This window comes from Plasmodium sp. gorilla clade G2 (genome assembly GCF_900097015.1).
Source record: "Plasmodium sp. gorilla clade G2 genome assembly, chromosome: 10".
In the NCBI taxonomy this organism is placed as follows: Eukaryota; Apicomplexa; class Aconoidasida; order Haemosporida; family Plasmodiidae; genus Plasmodium; species Plasmodium adleri (nom. inval.).
Window position 1 is genome coordinate 307136 of NC_041702.1, and position 17865 is coordinate 325000.

At 17.7% G+C, this 17865-nt stretch overlaps 6 protein-coding genes across 6 annotated transcripts in view; 3 read left to right on the top strand and 3 right to left on the bottom strand.

The window, feature by feature from the left end:
* Positions 1-640: 640 nt before the first annotated feature.
* PADL01_1008300 (conserved Plasmodium protein, unknown function) lies at positions 641-3098 on the top strand (the record flags this gene model as incomplete). The annotated part of the gene is made up of 2 exons (XM_028682136.1): positions 641-2875; positions 3000-3098. 2 exons carry the CDS (start codon positions 641-643, stop codon positions 3096-3098), a joined length of 2334 nt encoding a protein of 777 aa, XP_028538444.1.
* An 87-nt stretch (positions 3099-3185) lies between these two features.
* On the bottom strand, positions 3186-4029 carry PADL01_1008400 (ribosomal protein L43, mitochondrial, putative; the record flags this gene model as incomplete). Its single annotated transcript, XM_028682138.1, has 2 exons — positions 3186-3491; positions 3694-4029. 2 exons carry the CDS (start codon positions 4027-4029, stop codon positions 3186-3188), a joined length of 642 nt encoding a protein of 213 aa, XP_028538445.1.
* Positions 4030-4968: 939 nt separating this feature from the next.
* PADL01_1008500 (conserved Plasmodium protein, unknown function) lies at positions 4969-5841 on the top strand (the record flags this gene model as incomplete). The annotated part of the gene is made up of 1 exon (XM_028682139.1): positions 4969-5841. One exon carries the CDS (start codon positions 4969-4971, stop codon positions 5839-5841), a length of 873 nt encoding a protein of 290 aa, XP_028538446.1.
* Positions 5842-6171: 330 nt separating this feature from the next.
* Positions 6172-11739, bottom strand: PADL01_1008600 (DNA2/NAM7 helicase, putative; the record flags this gene model as incomplete). The annotated part of the gene is made up of 1 exon (XM_028682140.1): positions 6172-11739. The coding sequence occupies one exon, from the start codon at positions 11737-11739 to the stop codon at positions 6172-6174; it is 5568 nt and encodes a 1855-aa protein (XP_028538447.1).
* Positions 11740-15573: 3834 nt separating this feature from the next.
* Positions 15574-16255, top strand: PADL01_1008700 (succinate dehydrogenase subunit 4, putative; the record flags this gene model as incomplete). The annotated part of the gene is made up of 3 exons (XM_028682141.1): positions 15574-15845; positions 16004-16065; positions 16236-16255. The coding sequence occupies 3 exons, from the start codon at positions 15574-15576 to the stop codon at positions 16253-16255; spliced, it is 354 nt and encodes a 117-aa protein (XP_028538448.1).
* Positions 16256-16315: 60 nt separating this feature from the next.
* PADL01_1008800 (conserved Plasmodium protein, unknown function) overlaps positions 16316-17865 on the bottom strand; it is a gene marked incomplete at both ends in the record, with an annotated part of 1843 nt that continues 293 nt past the window's right edge. The window contains 5 exons of the mRNA XM_028682142.1: positions 16316-16408; positions 16851-16960; positions 17048-17137; positions 17211-17333; positions 17438-17797. Of these exons, the coding sequence (XP_028538449.1) occupies positions 16316-16408; positions 16851-16960; positions 17048-17137; positions 17211-17333; positions 17438-17797 (776 nt within the window). The remainder of the gene's footprint in view (positions 16409-16850; positions 16961-17047; positions 17138-17210; positions 17334-17437; positions 17798-17865) is intronic.

The window sequence follows — 17865 nt, forward strand, 5'->3', positions numbered from 1 at the left end:
ATATAATATATTTTTTCAGGACGTGATGTTATATTATTATATATATATTATATATACATAAATTAAATTATATATATATATATATATGAGAATAAGATTATGTCTATCCTCTTTATATAATTTTTTAATATATCTTTTTTAAAAAAATTAATTTACATATTTATTTTATAAATAATAAAAGATCATTCGAATATCCACATTTTTTTTTTTTTTTTATCTACATCAAGTTGAATGTCACAATTATATATTTACTTTTTTAAAAAAAAAAAAAGTATATACTTAAATAATATATAATATATAACATATATAATTAAAGGAGAAAAATAATCGAGCCACACTTAAACATTAAAATGGAATGTATACTATCATGAGATAATTAAAAAATATATCCATTTTTTCACAAAAAAAAAAAAAAAAAAAAAAAAAAAAATATATAATATATATAATATATTATATATATTTTTTTTTTTTTAAATCCTTTAACCTTCATATTTATTACCATTTAAAATAAAATAAAAATATTGTAGATGTTTTTTTTTTATTATAACCTATAAAAGAAAAAAAATACATATATATTTATATATATATATATATTATATGTTGGATTATTTATTTTTTATTTTATTTTTTGTAAGTATAAATGATTAATTGGGTATTCAAAGGAAGAGGCTGCTTCTATAAAGGAAGGAGATTACATTTTCGTTGTTTCCATAAAGAAAAAGAAAAAATTGAAAAAGAGGAGAATTCGATTATAAATTATAGAATGATATTAGGTTTAAAAAAGATTGATATAAATAATTTATCATCCTTATGTCGAGATTTTCATAATATATTTCGTATAAATAAATATGAGTTATTAAAATATGCATATGATATATTACCATTTATAAAATATTTAAGAACAAGTGAAATAGTTATGATATTACATCATTATTCATATGTAAATTATTCAAATATTAATTTTTATAATAATATATGGTTACAAATAAAAGATAAATTACATGATATAGATTGTAAAGAACTAGCACTTGTTATTTATAGTATGGGAAAAATAAAATATACAAATAAAGATATGATACTTTTTTTTGAAAAGGAAATAAAAAAGTGGTTATTAAAATTTACTGGAAGGGATTGTTCTTTAATATTAAAGGGATTACATAATATTCCTAATAATAATATTAATAATAAGATATATGATTTAATATATGAGCATATATTGAATAATATAGATGCTTTAAATATATTAGATATATGTATAATATTAAATACGCACAGTAAATCAATAAACAGCAACAACAACAATAATAATAATAATAATAAAAAATATATTAGTGGTAGTAATCATAGCAGTAATAGTAAAAGTAATGCTAATCATATTAATCTTCGATTATTTGAAGCCCTTTTAAATAAATCACTGACATTTTATACACATCTTAATGAACAGTGTATAGGATCCTTACTATGGAGTATCAGCAATGCTGATATAAAAGCAGAAAAATATTTTTCTTTGTTGGCTCGCAGATTAAGAATTATTATGAACGAAAAGTTAATACGTGATAATATAATTGTAAATCAAGATACAAAGGAAGAAGATAATAAAAATATAAAATCGAATCATCAAATTGAGAATGTACTAACAGATGTACATATATCTCAATGTGACAATAATAATAATAATAATAATAATATTATTAATAATGATGATAACAATTTTGATAATATTTATACAAATAATTATGAAGATGCTAATTATCAACTTAATAATGATTCTTATAATAACCATTCAGATAATCTCAACTACCAATGTAATCCTCTAAATAATAAAAATACTTGTCATCATGAAAATGTTATTCCTTCTATTATTTATTCCTTTGGAAAACAAAGAGTTTATATGAAACATCATATTGATATAGACAAAAATATATACAACCATATTATAAATAATTATCCTGTATATGATGATATACCTAACAAACCAGTAGAAAAAATATACATGTTTGATTTTTCTAAAAAATTCTTAAGAGATCAAAATGTTTTTAATAATGTTGTAAATAATGAACATGTAAATAATGAACATGTAAATAATGAACATATAAATAATGAACATATAAATAATAATAATAATAGTAATAATAATTATTATTATAATAATTATAAGATAATAAAAAAATATAAAAGTATAAAAAAAAATAATATATATTATCAAGATATCATATATATTATAAATAATTTTTTAATTCATTTTTTAAACAAGATACATTATAATGATCTTAAGAATATATTATTTGGTATAACTAAAATTGAAATGTCAATTAATAAAATATTATTAAATAATATATATGAATTAATTACTTTATATACACAAAAAGGTTTATATAAAAATTATGAAGTTATTAATTTATTACGTTCTCTAACATTAATACCACATTTTAATAAAGATATCTGGATACATATCTTAGACTTTTATAAAAATAATTTCCTTACAAAACAAACAAATATAAAAAATCATTCCTATTTATTATATATATATTCCTTTGTTCAAAATCAATTACAAAATTATCCTTTTCATCATTTACTTATTCAACATATAAATAAAAATTCAAACATGTTACAAAGAGATGATGTTATATATATAATCAAGGCCTTTCTCAATTCGAATTATTATGATAACCAATTAGTAAATAATATTTTTAATTTTATACAAGCCAATTTTAAATTATTTAATATAATCGATATAGTCTATATTCTCAAATACTGTACTATTCATAATCTAAGGAATACAAATATATTCTCTCTCTTTGCTTTAACTATAAAGGAGAAAAACAGAAAGGCCCACAACAATATTATATCTTTAATATTGTCTTTTTATTTGGAGGTACCCCCATAAAAATAAAATATATATATATATATATATATATATATATATATATATATATATATATAATATATGTATATTTTGATATTTACATATTTTTATTTATATATTTCTCTTTTTATAGATGGATATATACCCCAAAATAATTGAAGTCCTACTTATGGAAGTCAAACAAAGCAAAAATAGAAATTATTGCACACAAGAAATTCAATGCGATCAATAAAAAAAATATATATATATATATATATTTATATTTATATATATTTATTTTTATTTATTTATTATTTTTATTTTTTTTTTGTTAAATCTTTTAATTTTTGTAAAATTTATAAAACGAATTAATTTGTGGCTCTTTCGATGGGGAAAAATTATTTTGCTCCATTTTTTTTGGTAAACTATCTTTGAAAGGAAAACAAAAAATATTTTTTAAATATTTCTGATCAAATCCTTTAGGAAATAAATTTTCATTTCCCCACCTTCCATTTCCTTTTATTACATCATGATTTAAATTTAAACTTTCTCTAGTATATTTTGGTAATTTTATGTTGTTTTTTTTTTTTTTTTTCAAATATGAGATAGCATTTAATTCGCTGTAAATGTTGGGACACCACAATCCCTAAACAGCATCAAAAAAAAATAAAAAAAAAATAAATAATATATAAATATATATATATATATATATATGTATAAAAATAATATATCATACCTTATTGTAAACATTTCAACATTTATAAAATAAATTTTTATTACTTCAATTTATTATTTATTATTTATATTTATATTTATATTTATTTTATTTTATTTATTTTTTTTTTTACCTGTATACTTCTCCTGTTTGAATATACCTTTGGACCTCCATGCTTTAAATAGTCAGAATTCCCAGCACTGTCTTTATATAAATTAATTATATCAACAATATTTTTTGATTTTATATCTTTTAAAGATATTTCATATTTTGTATTATTTATATATTCGAATATAACTTTAGGTTCTTCATATTGCTCATGATGAATTTCGAAATTCAAATGCTTGTTTTCTTCTTTATATTCTGGTAACACATATCTTAAAAAAAAACGAACATTCCTACTACTATGACCAGTCTCACTATATTTTAATAAAATATTCTTTAATTGGTATACTCCATTGGAACACATATTATATATATTGACATAAATTTTAAAATATATATATATATATATATATATATATATATATATATATATATCTTATAAATCTTTTTTATTTTCTTAATTCATTTTATTGTGTTATATACATACTTATAAATTTATAAAATAAATATATGTAAGGCTATATACTAAGATAATATTTTTTTAAATAAAAACAAAATAATAAAATGAAACATATATATAAATATATATTTATTTATACATGTTATATATATATATACATTATTATATATATTATAATAATATCATATATATATCATATGTATAATATTTTTAGTGCCCTTCATTTTTTTTCTTGAGCCATGCTCATATATTTTAAAAACCCACTTGAAAAAAAAAAAAAAAAAAATTGTTGCCTATATTATATACAAATATTTTTAATTTAATATATATATTATATTATTATTTTGTTTATATGAAAAACAATATATATTTATATATTTTTTATTTTTTATATCCCTTTAAAAATTAAAAACAAAAAATATATATATATAAATTATATTATTACAATTTTATTTATATTAATTCATTATATATATAATATTATTTATATATATGTTATTTTCAAATTAGACGAATGAAAATTACTCTTTTTTTCTATTTAAAAAGGAGAAATATATAACATGAAAATAAATAAAATATAAAAATATTATCATATATATTAAATAGACTTATATATAATATATATATATATATATATATATATATATATATATATAATATTTTTATTTTATATATGTTTGTATTTTTTTTTTTTTTTTTCATATGTCAGCTAGCCAAAAAGTTTTACCTTCGAACAATTTATTATTTTTATTTTTATTTTTTTTTTTTTTTTTCATATTTCAGCTAGCCAAATTTTTTTTCGTTCGAACAAATTATTATTATTTTATTTTTATTTTTGTCCCAATGTATGATCATAAAACGTTTAAGGATTTGTTGCAATTCTATGATAACCTGGAAAAGGAAGAAGTGTTGGTTTTATTTTTCCACAGTACCTTGTTAGATAATAATTATATATATGAATTGAAGAGTGAGAAGAAAATTGTTTTTTCAGAAAATGAAAATCTTGAAATAAATGATTCATATGTAAAATATAAAATTGATAAGAGGAATAATGATTTCCTTATAACAAGAATATTAATCCATCCAGAATGGAGAAATAATAATCATAATTATAATTTTACATATAAACAAATACAAACATCTGATACATATAATTTAAATATATTAAAAATTGGGAACTCTTTAGTTATACAACTAATAGATATAGAAGATCCATCATCTATTCATTCATGTACGATTAATATTCATGAGTATATCAATAAAAATATGCCAGACAAATATATTCATATAAATAATTTTAATCAATATATTTATATAGACAAATTACAAAAAATATTTCAAACAAATATTTTGAATTATATGAATCGAAAAAATAAAAACAAAGAAACAAATCATATAAATATAAATAATATTAATACATGTCAAACACAAGATATTACAATAAAAACACATACGAATAATTTTGATAAAAATTATTTACTACATAATTTTAATGATACTTATTTTGATGATAAAAATCCTCCCATTCTAACAAATACTAATTTGCCAAGTATCAACCAACCACATCCAATTTTAAAACCTGATGGTCTTTTAGTTGGACCAAATAATAAATTTTTTAATCCGGCAAAATTAAGATATGACCCTATGGGCCCTTTTGGAAATGAACCAAATTCTGACAATAGACCTTTCGAATTTCAAAATAATTTCCCCTTCTAATATTTTTTTTTGTATACATTTTGTAGATTAAATTAAATTTTTTTTTTTTTTTTTTAACATCTAATATTTATATAACTTTAATACATCAAAAAAAAATATATATATATATATATAAATATATATATGTATACAATATATATAATTTGAAAAATATAAAAACATTTATATAGATTTATAAAAAAAAAAAAAAATTTTCACTATATATATTATTTAAAAATAAAAATATACTTATTTATATATACATACTTCTTCAACAAATAAAATATATACATACATATATATATATATTTTTGATTGGCCAATGTTTGTACTTTTAATTATTACATTTTCTTAATCAACACAATTAAATAAAAACTTTTTAGAAAAATTTGGTAATATTTTCTGAACTGCAAAATGTAAGTCCTTATTCGATTTGCAGTAATTAAACAAGGTATCAATAAAATAATTATTATCCTTTAAATAATATATATTATTATTATTATTATTTTTATTTGATAGTGAACTTATTTTTGCTCTTTCGAATGATTCTTCATCCTCGTCTTTTTTTTTCTTCTTATTGTTCATATCATCAATATTTAATATATTATTTGGTTCGTCTTCAATGTGTTCATTATATGAAGAAATAACACCATTCATCTTTTCTTCATCATATATATTTTTATCATTATTTTTTATCATTTCTGTAAATACATTTTCGTTTTTTATACCACCAACTATTTCTTCTTTTATATTATTTTCTTTTATTTCGTTTAATACATTATCATCATCTTGAAATAAATTATTGTTATTTTCTTTATCACATTCAATTAAAGAATCACTTATGTCGTCCATATATAATTCTTTAAAAAAATTTATAATATCCTTATTGTTATCTTCAGTTTTGTGGTCAACAACATTTTCTTTATTAACCATATTATTTTTATCATCTTTATGATCAGTGCTGTATATATTATTTTTTTGAGTTTCATATACATCCTCTGCTGACATATTCATATACTTTGTAAAATCAAATGAAGAATTGTTCTTTTCATATATAGGCTCAAAATTATAATCAATAATATTTTTATTATAAAATGAATTTTCTATTTTTTTATTTATTACTTCAACGTTATTATCAAATAACTCTTCTTCATTCATATTACTCAATGTAGTATTTATTTTTTTATAAAACTTTTTACGTTTTATTTTTATTATTTTATTCTTCATTTTGTAGTGCTCAATAATTTTATCCCACTCGTCACAATGTTTTAAAAATTTACAATTACCAAAAATAAATAAATTAAAACGAGCTCGAGTTAAAGCTACATTTAATCTTTTATAATTTGAAAAGAATAAATTCGAAGAATCAATTTCTTCATCAAAAGCAGATTCAGAAGATGAACAACAAATAAGTGTTGAATCATTCGAATTAGGAATTATTTCTCTATTTTGGTTTCCTTTTTCTAAATTTTTTTTTTTTTTTTTATCTTCCGAATTTGTTATAATATCTTCATTCATATTTTTACTAATATTTATATTAGACTTTTCCTTTTTCTTTTTTCGTTTCAAATTCCCTTTTGTTCTTACACATACAAATATTATCATATCCTTTTCTGTTCCTTGAAACCCATCGACGGTTCCAACATCAATAAAATTAGATATATTCTTACTATAACCCTTGTTTATAAAAAAACGTTTTAATATTTTCTTTAAAAAAAATTTCTCTGTAGCATAAGGTGTTATGATACCTATACGTTTATACCATTGGTTCATATTTTCAGACATAAATATATAATGCAAAAATTCGATAAAATGAATAACCACTTCACTCTCTTCAATATTAATATAAGAATTTTTTATTTTCTTTTGTTTTGAAAATGATATATCATAAAATACACTATGCTGTAATAAAGGAATAAAAAACCAATCAATTAATCCCTGGTTTTCTTGATATAACATTATATTATTTAAAGAGGGTGAAATAATTCCCATATTTTTTTCTATAAATTCAACTAAATTAAAATTACATAAAAGGTTTTCTATATACTTATTTTGTAACTCATCATTGATTTCATTTTCATCATCAATTTTTATATCTTTTTTTATACTTTTTGTATTCTTCCTTTTTATGTATTTACTTATCTCCAACTCCTTTAATACTGTAAACACAAAATGAGGGGCATCCCTAATTTTATTTTTATAATAACACTTCTTAGGAAATGCAGAAATTTCTGGATGCATCCTATATTGTATTGACAACAAATTATATTTTCTTTCATTCGTTAAATATTTCTTTTGTAATCTTTCAAATAATGATCTTGCATATTTATGTTTCTTGGCAAATAAAGAAAATACTGTTGCTGATAATTGTTTGGGGTCACCTACTAAAATGATTTTTTTGCATGCAAAAGATAATGGAATCAATATATCTATTTCTACGGATTGAGATGATTCATCTATAATTATAGCATCAAACTTTTTTATATTATTAATTAAGGAAGTATTTGAACTTGATGATAAAGTAGAACATATAATAGTGGAGGTTTTTAAAAGATTACTTTTTATCATCTTATTTTCATCTTTTTTATTTAAATAATAATATAATTGTTCTTTGAATTCTAAACTGAATTCTAAAAGATCTGTACTAACATTACCTCCTATTCTAGTAACTATAGGATTAAAAAAATTCCCATTCTCATCTAATATTCCTAAATCATTTGATATTAATCTTCTTAATATCTCATCTATAGCTGCATTCGATGGAGCACATACTAAAATTTTTTTATTTTTTATGACATTTAATTGATTACATTTATTTCTTTTCTTCATTTTATTCATTTCATTCAGCTTATCTTGTTCTTCTATCTCATAATTGTTATTATAAATATTGTATGATGATATATTATTATTATTATTATTATTATTATACTCTTTATTTGGTTCTTCATTGTCTTCTAATTTCAATCCATGTAATTTGAAATTGAAATTGGCCTTATTTTGTTTATCCACCTGATACTTTTCCTCACCATCATTATTATAATCACCATCATTATTATAATCATCATCATTATTATTATTATTATTATTATTATTATTATTATTACTATTATTATCATTTTTAATAATTTGTTTACCTTCACTTACATAATACGAATAATTACTTTTTTCATTCTTATTTTTTTCTATACATTCCATTTTGTTATTTAATATATGATCATTATTTACATATGAATAATAATAAGACTCAGTTAAAGATATCAAATTCTTTATTCTATTTTCATTATTTTTATATACATCATTATTATCATCATCATTTGTATTATTTATATCGACACTTTCATCTACTTTTAATGTTCTATTTGATGCATTCATAATACTTAAATGAATAGCATATGCATCATTTTTTTCATTTAAATTACTTTTATTTATATGAAAAATATTTTTACCTTCTTCTTCTTTATTCTCTTCAATATGATGAAAATCTTCATATTCCATAGCATCGAAACAATTATCATTCATATAACAGTAGTCATCATTCTTATCATAATTCAACCATACATAAGGACTTTTTTTCTCTTCTTTCATGGATATACTAAAAGGTATATAGCTATGCTCATCTATCATTGTTTTTCTTGTTTCCATATTATTATCCTTGTCTATAATATCATCTTCTATATTTTCATCTTTCTCATAAAATATTAATGCACTTATAATTCCTAAAATAGTTGTGGTTTTACCAGTTCCAGGTGGTCCTTGAATTAATGTTACACCATCATTCAATATACTATTATTTATAGCACGTAATTGATACTTATTATACATACTAAAAAAACGTTTTCTTAACAATTCTGGAATATATTCCAGACCTTTATAATATTCATCTAAATGTTCAAACAAATAATATTCATTCTGACTTATCATTTCATCTTTATTGTTACTATGTATATGTGATACATTTTTTATTTCGTTATTAATATTATTACATTGATCATAATTATATATATTATTTTTTAATGCACTTGTAATATTTCTTTCATTCGTCATTTTGTCTAACATGTTCTTATTTTTAAAATCATCACACATATATCTTTTTAAATAATCTTCTATTTTTTCTTTTAAATATTCTTCAGTTATATTGTCACTTAATTGAATATTATGTAATTCTTCTTGATTAATATCTAATAAATTTATATCATTCATATGTATATTTCCATTTTGTCTTATTTTCTCTGTTTTTTTTTTTGTACTTTTTTTCTCTATATTTTTTATTATATCCATTTGTTCATCATCATCTAAATCTTCTTCATCTAAATCTTCTTCATCTTGATCTTCCTCATATTTTTTATTTTCTTTCTTATTATCATTATACCCATTCATTAATTCATTCATTTCCGAATTTGCATATGGCCCTTCACCCCTCTTACGCTTCTTCACAGGTTGAACATTTTCTATGACTACATCATCCATGTTGTCTTCATTATCATTTGTATTACCTTCTACAATTTCATTCAATATACACGAGTTTCTAAAATTAAATAAACAGTTAAACAAACGGAGTGTCGAAATTAAACTTGTCAACTTTGATATACGTATAAAATAATTATGCATTATCATTTCATTATTAAATATCTCATATATTATTTCTTTTCTAACTTTGTCAATAATATCAAAATTTGGATAATTTAAATTAAATTTTATTTTAATATTTTCTCGACTTTTAGAAACTACATAACCTAATAAATGACGTACACAATATTTTCTAACCATATATATATCATCATTAATTTCGTCACTGATCTGTTTATGATTTTTGGCTAGTTCATTTTTACAATCAACTGATCCTTTTAAATTCTTATCACTTTGTTTTTTTAACATATCGTTTAAATTTTCCTTCTTATCAGAATTAAATTGTGTCCTTTCCTCTACTTTGTCACGCGATAACAAAAGAGAAGAATTTTTTTTATTGTAAATGTTGACATTATTATTGTTATCAGAACGTGTTTCATCATTTTTATGAACATGTTCAGAATTTTGCTGACTTTTATAAGAATGTTCAGAATTTTGCTGAATTTTACAAAAATGTTCAGAATTTTGCTGACTTTTACAAAAATGTTCAGAATTTATATGATCATATGTATAACCATTCATTTGACCAATTGTGTCATCATTTTTTTGATACTCCAAATCTGTAGACACAGACGAAGATTCCATTGACATTTTGTCGTTTTCATTACTGTGCGACGAATTTGAAGATACGTCTGATTTTTTTTTTGAAGAATTAAATAATGGTGTGTACATATTTTGAGAATCATTTTTGGCTGTTTCTTTTGGTATGAATTTTAGTAGAACAAGGTCACCAAAAAAAATGTTTGCATGTATAATACTATCATAAGATATATTAACAAAAAATTCATAGTTATATGTTTCTTTAATATCATTAATAATATTAACATCATATTCTATAATATCTTCATTTTCTTTTTTATTATTTATTAATTGTTGTGTTTCAATTAAAAACAAAGGAAAATAGGAATAAAAATATTCTTCAAAATTATTATAAAGATCTGGTAAAATACAAATATCTACATTCATTTTTAATCTATTTTTTACTGCTTTAAGATTTAATTCTTTTTCACTTCTTAAACTAGTATAATAATTCCATCTTAATATAATATTAATTAAGAAATCTGAAGCATCTACATATTTCTTCTCTTCAATAAATGAATGTAATATTAACAAAACATTATCATTATATTCTTTGTCATCTTTTTTATATAATTCATCAAGTTTTATATTACTATATTTCTGTTTTATTTTCTCTTCTAATTCTTGAAATTCATTATCTTTAAAATATTTAGCAAATATATTCCAATCAAAAAAATTCCTTACAAAATATTCGTCATCCCATTCTTCCCACATTTTCTTTTTTTTTGTTCCCCTCACATGTTATTTGTAAAAGAACAAAATGTAAATAATAAAGAAAAAAAAAAAATATATATTTTTTTTTTATTTTCTATGTTATATATTTCTATAAAAACTGTACAAGTTATCCAATATTTTTATTATTTAAATGAATATATATTGTTTTTATTTTTTTTTTTATTCTAATATATTAATATATATATATATATATATATATATATATATATATATTTTTCATTGCAATCTATCTTTTATTGTTATATTTAAAGAGGAAAAAAAAATATATATATATTATATATTTATATATTATATTACTTTCTTTGAAGAATAATGAAACACAAATATATACAACATATATAATATATTATTGCCATATACTATTAAATAAATATTATGTCAATATAAAACATAATATACTATAATTATAAATCATATATATGTTGTTATATGGATGAATATAGAAAAAATATATAAACTAATTTCTTTTTATTAATTTTTTATATATTTAAACATAATATGAAGAATTTTTTTTTTTTTTTTTTTTTTTTTTAATTCTTGTATTTGTTGGATTATAAATAATTTTTTAGTTAAATTATTTTCCATAATAATAATTTATATATGTAAAATAATTCACGACGTTTTTTCTATACATAATAAATATGGTATATTTTTATAGAGAGAATAAAAATAAAAGAGAAGAATAAGGAATAAAAAAGGGTTTTATATTTATATTAAAGTAATAAGTTTTTTTTTTTTTTTATTTCAATTATTAGCATTCGAAAATTTTTTTCAGATTAATAGGGCAACACCATTTTACTTTTATAGGATACAATTATTTAAAAATATATTTTTTTGATGTACTTAATTTATATGAGATATTATTATTATATTTATATAAAATTATTGTTAATATATTAAATATAAAATTAAAAATATATTTATATATATATATATAATATTTTAAAGAAGAAAAGGTTGTATATATAACATATTTCCACTTACATTTATTGAATTTATAGAAATATGTATTCAAGTCTAAATATTATAATATATATAGAATAAACATATATTTAATAAAAAGAAAAAAAAAAAATGATCTCTATTTAGAAAGTCTTTATATATATATATATGAAAGCATGTGTGATATTTTAAATGAATGATTCTTATGAATTCTTTTTATTTTCATATTTTTTTTTTATTTTAATATTATACTTAATTATAATGAAGCTCCAAATAAAATGGTATCATATTTATTTAAAAGAAAAATAAACGATTGAGGATTTATAAAAATCACTATTTTCATATATGATTAATTAAAATTTTAATAATATATATATATATTATATTTTTTTTTCATTTATATAATTATTAAGAATATATTATTAGATACACATATATTTTTGTTTTCCTTTCAAAAATATATATATATATATATATATATATTTTTTCTTTTAATAAAGTTAATGATTTTACAGTAAATAAAAATTATATGAAATCTCTTCATTTTTCTTTTTAAATATAATTTTTCATCCTACAAAATAATATACAACTACATAAATGAACATATTAATAATAATATAGAAAACTATAATTTCTTTTTTTTTTTTTTTTTTTCTTTTAGTCTTCTTTGTTTAGTCTTACAATTTTTTTATTATTAAAAATATAATATAACACTTTTACGATCCACAAAAAAGAGATTCTTCTTTTATGAATCGGATATTATATTATCATTTATAATAAATATATATAGAAAAAATATATATTTTTTTAAAAGTATATTTATTTATCAGAGCATGCGAATTTATTTTCTTTATATATTTATTATATATTTATAATTATAATAAATATAAAAAAATATCATGCGAAAAAAAAAAAAAAAAAAAAAAAAAAAACACAATGAAGAAAAAAGGAATATACAATTTATAAAATATATATATATATTATTTTTTATATTTTTTAAAACACGTATATATAATAATAGTATTTTTTTTTTTTTTTTTTTAATATTTATTATTATAAAAAAATATAATATTATAAATCTATATAAATATATATATATAAATAATGTTTTTTTAAAAAAAAAAAAAAAGAGAAGAAAAAAAATGTACTACTTCTTGTGGTTGCAAAGCCTATAAAACGACACAATATATATTATACAAATAAATACTTCTTATTAATTTTATATTATATGTAAATATGTAATTTTTATAAAATAAAGAAATATATATATTTTAAATAAATTAAAATATTATATATATAAATATATAATATATATATATTTTTTTTTTGATATATATACTAATCAGATAACTATTATTTTGTAATTAAATATATATATATATATTAATATTATTATATATTGTAAGAGATTTTAAAATATAATAATATTTTATTTATAAATACATATACAACCAAAAAATAAAAAAAAAAAAAGAACAGAAACAGAACAAAAACAACCACAAAATGTTTATATATATTATATAAATGCATTTTATTTATTATTATATATATATTAATATATATATATAATATATATATAATAAATATAATATGCATATATAAATATTATATATATTATATAAATATTATTATGCGTATTCTTTATTATATATAACTATAATATTACTAAATAAATATATTTTATTATTATTTAATGATTCCCTTTAAACTGTTTTGTTTTCATTTATATATATAATAATATTATATACATATATATATATTTATATAAATATATATTTTTTTTTTTATATATATGCTGTTATATATTTATATATTTTTTTTTTTTTTTTTTTATTTATTTATGTTAAGAAAACGTCGTAGCTCGTATTTTATTATATTTGATTTATTCTAAAATCAAATTTGTATATAAATATAATAATATAAATAAATAAAAAAAAAAAGTATTCATTTATTAATACTTTATATATTATATATATATATATAATTAAATATAAATAATGTTAGCATACTCTGCTTTATATTTTCTTTTATTAAAATAATAACAAATATTAAAAAAAAAAAAAATTTATAAAATAATTTAAACAACCAAAAAAAAAAAAAAAAAAAAAAAAAAAAAAAAAAAAAAATTAATTATAATTTATTTTTATATATAATAATATTTATATATATTTATAAATAATATATTTATTTATTATATTTAAAAAAAAAAAAAAATTACATGTTGCAACTATTTTTTTTTTTTAAAAAATAAATATAAAATAAATAAAAATAATAAATGAATAAAAAATAAACATTAATTTTTTTTTTATATTTATTATTATTATATATAATAAAATTATATATAAAACAAGAAAAAGAACAATTCTTTTTTTTTTTTTTTTTTTTTTTTTTATAAATATTATTATTATATATATATATATATATAATTATATTCCAGTTTTTAAAAATTATATATATAAAAAAAAAAAAATAATAATTATAATAATATTAAATTAAATATTGTTATTATATATATATATATTTTATATATAAATTTCCTAATTGAAAAAAGTAAGATATTAAAATATATAAGAATAGAATAAAATTTAGATTATTATTATAAATTTTGTATACATAGATATATATGTTGTGGTAGTATAATAAATATATTGGTTGTTACTATATATATATTATAAATAATATATTATGTGGATATATTGCCAGAAGAATAAAAACTATTATATAATTATATATATATATATATATATATATATATATATTTATTTATATATGTATTTTTTATTTTTTTTTTATAGGAAAACAATTTCTTTATATAACTGTTTTATTATATTTATTTATTTTATTTTTTTTTTTTAAAGAAAAATTATAAAAATGAAGCTCAAATTAAATTTAGCAAAAAAAAAAAAAGGATTTGAACTCCCAGGATTAGATGGATTTAAAAACGCAGTGAATAAATTACTAGGAACAGGTGTAGAAAGATATTTTAAAATAGTTAATATAGCTATCGTTTTCTTATTCTTGACCATTATTCATTACATAAGATCCTTTAATAAAAGAGGTTCACGTTATAGAAATAAAGGTTCACTCTATATGTATTATGGATTTTTGGTTTGTCTAATTGGTTTTGCTGTTAGCATTAATTGGTAAGCACAACAAGAAAAATTAAAAATAATAAAATAAATAATAAAAAAATAAATAATAAATAAATGAATATATATAATATATATATGTATATAATATATATATGTTTATATTTATATTTATTTTTTTTTTGTATTTTTTTTTTTTTTTTTTTTTGTAGGATATACATTGAATATGTAAAAAATAAAAAAAAGAAAAGCAACTCACCACTAGATGTCAAAGGTAATGTATAAAAAAAATAAATGGAAATAAATACATTGTTATTATATTTTTTATATTTCTTATTTTGACAATTATATAATAAAATACAAATATTGTCTCATCATATATATATATATTATATTATATATTATATTTAATTTTCATATTTTTTTATTGTTTATTTCTAATAGTTGGTAAAAAAAATAAATAAAGGAAAATAACTACGATTTATCATCCCACATTTTGTCTCAGAAATATTTATCAAAACGATTTAACACCCAGTGGATGTAATACAATATGAATTGAATATTAAGAACATTTTTGAATTCTTTACATATCTTGCTTCTTTTTCTTTTTTACTTTTCTGTCAATATATGTTATTTATAAAAACATACATACATACATATATATATATATATATATATATATATTTATATTTAATAATTTTCATATTTTTATATCTTTGCATTTCATAGATAATTTTTTTTTTTTTTTTTTTTTTTTTTTTTTAAACATATATAAAATATATATTATATATATATATATGTATGTATGTTTAAAATATTTATGTGTATTATTGTTTTCTTTTCTATTTTATTATATTGTAAACATGAGAAAATGTATATAAAATTTAATATGAATTAAAAAAAAAAAAAAATATATATATTTATAAACAAATTGAAATAATAATACCTTTTTTAAAAAAAAAAAAGGAAAAATATAAATTTGTCAAACATTTTGTTGTATAAAATATATATATATATATATATATATATATATAATATTTCGTAGTATATATATTATACCTCATTATATATCTCATGATAAAATACATTTACTTGTGTTTTATTGTTGAAAATCCAAGAGCCATCTCCGGTAGGTTTATTTTCTCGAAATCTCCCAACAAAATACATACCTAACATAGGGATATAATATATATATTATTGTTCATATAATTTTTTTTTTTTTTTACAATTCCTTTTTTTTGGTTTTATTTTTTAACCATTTGGAAGTGTCCACTTTCCATATGATAAATATCCCTCAGCCCAATTACCTTCTAATGTACTCTTACATTTATTATATATATATTTACCTTTAAAAAAAATATATATACACACACACATATATATATATATATATATATTATTATATTTGTTTATTCTTACCAGGTCCATTTTTCTCTCCGAATTTCCACGTCCCTACATAGACATCTCCATTCTCATATACCATCATACCTTCATTGTGCTTCAATCCATTAATATAATTTCCATAATAATAACATCTTTCCTCTTATATATAAATAAATACATACATAAATATATACATACATACATATATATATATATATATATATATATATATATATATACTTGTTATGTTTTCAAGATTATACTTTCTAAAGGAAGTTTCATTTTTTTCTTCTTTTCCTTTTTTTTTTTATTCATATTTTTTATAAGTGCGATTAATTCTTTGCACAATTTATTTTTTTTTAATAATTCAGAATCGGACTTATCCTCCTCATAGTTTTTATTATCATCACTTTGTTCATCCTTTTCTTCGATTTTTATCTCTCCATTAGAATCATCGTCCATTTCTTTGTCACTCTCCTTTTCTTCATCGCTTCCTTTTATTTTTTCATTTCTCTTTTTTTTTATTTTCTTATCAATATTATATATATAAGTGCCTATACCACTTTTCTTACCATGCTCATACGTCCCTTTATACACATCACCATTATAATATATATATTGACCTTTTAAAAAAAAAAAAAAAAAAAAAAAAAAAAAACATATATTATTAAAAAATAAAACATTCATATAT